The sequence below is a fragment of the Ciona intestinalis genome, chromosome 2 (genome assembly GCF_000224145.3).
Source record: "Ciona intestinalis chromosome 2, KH, whole genome shotgun sequence".
NCBI classification, from domain to species: Eukaryota; Metazoa; Chordata; class Ascidiacea; order Phlebobranchia; family Cionidae; genus Ciona; species Ciona intestinalis.
The window spans coordinates 2,254,146-2,259,535 of record NC_020167.2 but is presented as its reverse complement, the minus strand read 5'-3'; the positions used below and the strand labels follow the sequence as shown (position 1 = coordinate 2,259,535).

Here is a 5,390-nt window from a genome sequence, read left to right as displayed (position 1 = left end):
AAAAATAATCACCCATAAAGTAACATACTTGGTAAACTGTTAAGCTGGCATGAGGTGTATGAAAGAGAACACCCAAACAACTGTCGTTTTTCGATCGTCCAAGGATAAAGCAAGTTACATTCATACATTAAAATAAATGTGCAAAGTCGGGGGTTCTGCATTCAAAACCAGCTAAAGGTTACTTATTTATTCTTACAGTAAATTTAATTTTCTATTATACAGAGACCTCTTAAATTCAAAGCAGGAAAAACTTGAGATCAAAATGAATGCTGACGGGACACTTTTTGTGCAGCGACTCAGCATTATTCCGGTGACAGATTTGAATGCTGTCAACAGAGTGAGTTGTGTTTTAAACAAATCGAGAAGATCTTTAAAGAAATGGGCTTTGGGATTTATATTTGTATATTTTCTTGAAAGTAAAGACCAAAATAACTCTAAACAGCAGGAAATTGCGCTTTACTTTATTTCACTTAAATTTTATTTGCAGTTATTTGAATTTGGACGATCCAATCGTGCGACAGCGAGCACGAACATGAACGAACACTCGTCACGCTCACACGCTGTGCTCATGGTAACAGTCACTGGGAAAAACAAAACCACTGGTCTTGAAACAATAGGTTTGTTATGTTCAGTACTTTGTTTTGTTAGTAATCAGGACAATATAGTTAATTATTAATTAATAATTATTTAAAATATGTATGACATCATGAGTCTCTTTTTCATATAGAATTTATATTGATGATAAAAAGTGATTTTTTCATCACAGGAAAACTGAACCTGATTGACCTTGCTGGTTCAGAGCGCGTTTCTAAGAGTGGAGCATCAGGAGATAGATTAAAAGAGGCTCAAAATATTAACAGAAGTTTATCAGCACTTGGTGATGTTATTCACTCTCTGAGAAACAAGCAGAGCCATGTTCCATTCCGTAACTCAAAGCTCACTTACCTGCTACAAGATTCATTGAGTATGTAGTTACTAGTTTGTATGTACAGATTTTTTTAATAAGTTTACTCAAAGGTTTTTGATGTTACCATAATTTCTTGTAGTGCGTTTTCCCTGGATTAGTAAGTTTGACTAAGAATTCATGCAAAAACTCGTATACATTTGTTAATATCTAAAAATAAATTTAATTTCTGCTTTTTCAGGTAAAGACAGCAAGACACTGATGGTTGTTCAAGTTTCCCCAGTTGAGAAGAACGTCAGTGAAACTGTTTGTTCTCTTTCCTTTGCACAACGTGTGAGGCTTGTCGAGCTTGGACAAGCTTCAAAGAAAACCAAATCATAAGTTTTGTACAACAACGTTTTTCTGTTTTCTAGCTTAGGCAGTATTTTTTATGAATGATTCCATTTGTAGCACACAGCACAGTATTTTTATAGTTTTCTCACCACTTAATATCATTATTACACGCCATGCAGTATGCTGTCTACTTTTAGAATTTTTCCACATGTAGAGATTATACCATAGAAAACCAATCATGCCATACCTGTTCGGTGCTCAATCTGTCTTTTTGCCATTTTGTCAAAAAAGTTCATATAAATCAGAGAATGTTTTTATTACCCCGGTGTACTAGCAGCTTTCATATAATAATCAAAATGCTTATTATTTTTACATGAACTATATCTTACACACCATAGCACAGCCTGTTGCCAACGCTCTCTCTCTTTTCAACTTTGCACTTTTTCAATGTGTTCTACACACATGTATTCCTAGCCTTAAATCATCGCATTGTGGTACAATATGTTTATGCAGCCATTCCAGCCTAATTTTATACTGCCTGGGTATATGCTACAACATTTCTGTTTTAATAATTATCAATTTCATATGCTCTCATAAATCTTAATTGCCTTTAATCATTTATAAGCAACCATGCAGTGCCTGGTCTTCTATTATGCATTTCTTCTGTACAGCTTTTATATTTTAGTATTAAGCTGAAAATAAATCATTTTACAAAATTTTCTTACCTCAATTTTTTACTAAAAGTTTCTTGATATGTGTGCGTGGTCTGTGCTGCATTGTTTAGTTGTTCATGACGAACAGTATCAGGAGTCAAATGAAAAATGTCGGACAGACGGGATATGTCTGTGACAGACATAAAAGAGTATGTAAATTTTTTAAAGACCTTTTACATATTTTGAGGATAGACTAGCACCTGTGAACCTAGCCGGTATCTTAACGCAGGCTAACTAGGTTGCCATTTACATTGCATTGATTTGATCCCCATGAGTTTTCAGCAACATTATGCGAACCAAACCAATGTGAACTAAATGGCAATTCTTCAGGAGCACTTTATGAGATCAAAGATCTAATGCGTGAACACGTTTAAAACTTTAATTATTCCTTTTACTACAAAATTTAATCCCCACTTAAATGGTAATAGTTGATTCAGTCGTGAATCGTTGTGCGGATTTCTTATCTCACCAACACGTGCCCTCCCAAATTTCCAGACAGCGTTACCGCTATGTTAAAGTACATGAGAAAGGTAATCGTTAATTAATCGCTAATCATGAGCTTTTAAATCTGAAAATTTAATCTAAAAATTATAAATATATATTATGATTTGATTTTAATCTAGAGAAGATTAGTGAGGAAAAAGTCACGCAAAAAACAACGATCTATATGACCACTAACGTGTTCAATAAACACACTCAAAACAGTTAAACAAAAACATCATAATATCAAGTACAGAGTTACTAACACTACACTAATGTGAAGAAATAGAAAAACTGGAACACACAATACATTAAACTGCAATTATCGCACTGTATCAGTCCATTGGATAAACCATTATACTACAGCTACAGGGATTGCCCAGTGACAGATTACCTTAACCCATTTTGGCGATATGACCAAGAAAACTTTGCCCATTGTGATAATGTTGTGGGCCACATTTTCACGGTCGATTTATAGCTACCCACCCTAAATAGAAGAATCTGATACTTATGTAACAGTAGTTAACCATTAATCAAGTTTTAACTGAATCAATGTATGTATTAGCAATGCAAACAACAAACAAGGTCTTATGACTAAATCTATGCAGTAAATATGAGAAAGGTGAAAATGCTGCATCATTTAATGCAAACAAACATTCAGACACAAAATCTCTGAATGTTCTAATAAACTTACAAGAAAAAAAAATACAATTTTAACAATATTTGGTTTTAAAAACTAAAATTCCTGGTTATATACCATTAAAAGACCAAACACGTCTTAATTAAACAAAATTTTCGTCTTTTGAAATTTTAACTAAGCTTACATCTAATACAGTGTAAGTGCAAGATTTGTGAACAGAAGAAATAATGCAACATATCTATATGAATATGTGCATGTTGTTTAAGACTTTAAGGTAACAAAAAAAATGAGAATTCGTTTTAATGTAATTGCACTATGTAGTAAAATAGGAAAATCAACGGATAAAAACTTAGACTTACAGACATATTTTTTCTAAAAATCTGTTTAAAACTATATTAAAATGTATGCATATTCAATTAAAAATGTAAAATGACCTAAAATTTAAATAGATTAAGTGGATTTTCTGTTCAATACATTTTTGCAGGTAATCTTGAGGTAGCATGAAGTAAACATACTTAACTTTTGGAGAAACCGGCTAACACAGCACCAGTAATGGTAAAGCAATATGCAACAGCCATGATGATAAAGTTACGCACACCCTGCAATAGGAACATACTGTTTGATACCAATGATAAATTGAAAACAGTATACTTCCTGAACTTGACTTAAAACTAATTCAGTACAAAACTTCTGCTTGCAGTTGAATTGTTTTGCCTAGCTAAACTTATCTTGTCAGAAGATTAGTCCACTAAAGAGTATTAATAATATGCTTGGTAACAATAATAGTAATGAGCCAACTCTGGCATACACTCAACATAGGAGCTCAACCATACAAAAGACTAAATTTAGTTTGAAACTTCCGCTTGAAGTATTTTTTTACGCAGCTGTGTAAATTTACACTTTAAGAAGTTTAGTTCACTAAACGTATAATATTATATGCTTGGTAACAATAGCAGTAATGAGCTAACTCTGGCAAAGATCCAATGCCTCACCATAGGACCAACCATATAGAATAAAAATCAGTAAAATAAAACAATCTACAATTCCTACCCTAACTTCTTTAAACACAAAGATTCCCCACAATGATGCAATGATGCCAGGCCCTGTGGTGATGATGGGAAAACTGACAGCTTCCGATAGATATTGGTTAGCAGCAAACCAACCAATGTCAGCAATGGCCCACATTCCCCCTGATATCAGACCTGGTAAAATTGCAGATGGGAAAACCTGTGATAAAAATCATTGCAATTTTACAACAATAGCCTAAAACTATCACATGGGGGTCTAATGGGTGTTGCATACAATAAATACATTCTAGCCTTGATAGCTAAAATCGTAATTATGAATTGAAAAACCATATAGTGCCACTACTTTTGTGTTTTTAATAATTTTTGGTGGAAATTTTTTAATATTGGGTATGTTGACTTAAAAACAGACCCAAAAATATAACTCTTAGGTACATAGTATGTACACAGTAGATAGTATATGTTAAAACCAGCAACTATAACTCAAATTATAAACAAAAGCACAGATCAAAAGAACCAAAATATTTCTTCACTACAAGTTAAAATACCCTCAGTTAAACAACATGGGCGACTTACCTCTGGCTTATTCTTTTTAAACGCGCAGTATATTGCAAAATATAGAGTGCTGGTGGCAAATATACCACAGAAGTGTGCAAACACGTAATGTACATCTGCGGAAACAAAATAAACAAAACTGTATAGCCTGCAAATTAAAATCTTATTGTTGGGTAACTTTTTAAAAGTTTGGAAAATAATAGAGAACTAAAATATTGAAGACTGTTTCTTAATGGCACCTTTGCGTTTGCAGTGATTTAGCGCAAAAAAAACCTTGTTGTGAGGCAAAGAGAATATAATAACTTGTGTTATTACCTGTTTTAGAAGCACCAGGATAGTTGTCTTTTATGTAAATAACTGGAGTGAAGCTAAGTCCGTACAAAGTACCAGAAAACACTGATAACCCACAACCTCTGCATGGGTAATATAATGATCAAGTTTAAATGGTTGGAAAGATAAATGTAACTTAATGTAAACAAAATAAAACAGCTTTTGTACAACAGTCATTGGTTGGCCACAAAACTTTGATAAATTATTAAATTAAATATATTTCAGCACGCAATAGAAAACTGTGAAAATTTACTAAAAATGGCATAACAATGCTTTAGTCACTGTCAGCAATAGTGAGTTTGTAAACACCAAAGTTAGTATAGACCAAGTTAGGAAACGGATTGTAAAACAACGAGTCTTGTTATCCATTGTCTCGCGTCTATGACGTCATAGTCGCCACCATTACGGAG

The 5,390-nt window shown here is 33.2% G+C and overlaps 3 protein-coding genes across 4 annotated transcripts in view; 2 read left to right on the top strand and 1 right to left on the bottom strand.

The window, feature by feature from the left end:
* Positions 1-255, top strand: part of LOC100176029 (restin homolog) — a 9,456-nt gene extending 9,201 nt beyond the window's left edge. Inside the window, exon 20 of the mRNA XM_018816936.2 lies at positions 223-255. Coding sequence (XP_018672481.1) covers positions 223-255 — 33 coding nt within the window. The remainder of the gene's footprint in view (positions 1-222) is intronic.
* On the top strand, positions 182-1,956 carry LOC108951043 (kinesin-like protein KIFC3). The gene is made up of 4 exons (XM_018817620.2): positions 182-337; positions 488-617; positions 767-964; positions 1,146-1,956. The coding sequence occupies exons 1-4, from the start codon at positions 263-265 to the stop codon at positions 1,283-1,285; spliced, it is 543 nt and encodes a 180-aa protein (XP_018673165.1). The 5' UTR covers positions 182-262; the 3' UTR covers positions 1,286-1,956.
* A 1,012-nt stretch (positions 1,957-2,968) lies between these two features.
* LOC100176798 (transmembrane protein 144) overlaps positions 2,969-5,390 on the bottom strand; it is a 6,397-nt gene continuing 3,975 nt past the window's right edge. Inside the window, exons 9-12 of one of the 2 annotated variants that reach the window (XM_026840812.1) lie at positions 4,966-5,063; positions 4,672-4,766; positions 4,121-4,297; positions 2,969-3,669 (exon numbers count right to left, since the gene is read on the bottom strand). In XM_026840812.1, coding sequence (XP_026696613.1) covers positions 3,586-3,669; positions 4,121-4,297; positions 4,672-4,766; positions 4,966-5,063 — 454 coding nt within the window. In that variant the 3' untranslated portion in view covers positions 2,969-3,585. The remainder of the gene's footprint in view (positions 3,670-4,120; positions 4,298-4,671; positions 4,767-4,965; positions 5,064-5,390) is intronic. The other variant, XM_026840811.1, reaches the window with a different exon arrangement.

Bases quoted from the DNA above. Each gene is read 5' to 3' on its own strand.
- LOC108951043 (XM_018817620.2), top strand. From the start codon at position 263: ATGAATGCTGACGGGACACTTTTTGTGCAGCGACTCAGCATTATTCCG. The intron at 618-766 runs GTTTGTTATGTT...TTTTCATCACAG, and splicing joins CACTGGTCTTGAAACAATAG to GAAAACTGAACCTGATTGAC. The intron at 965-1,145 runs GTATGTAGTTAC...CTGCTTTTTCAG, and splicing joins CCTGCTACAAGATTCATTGA to GTAAAGACAGCAAGACACTG.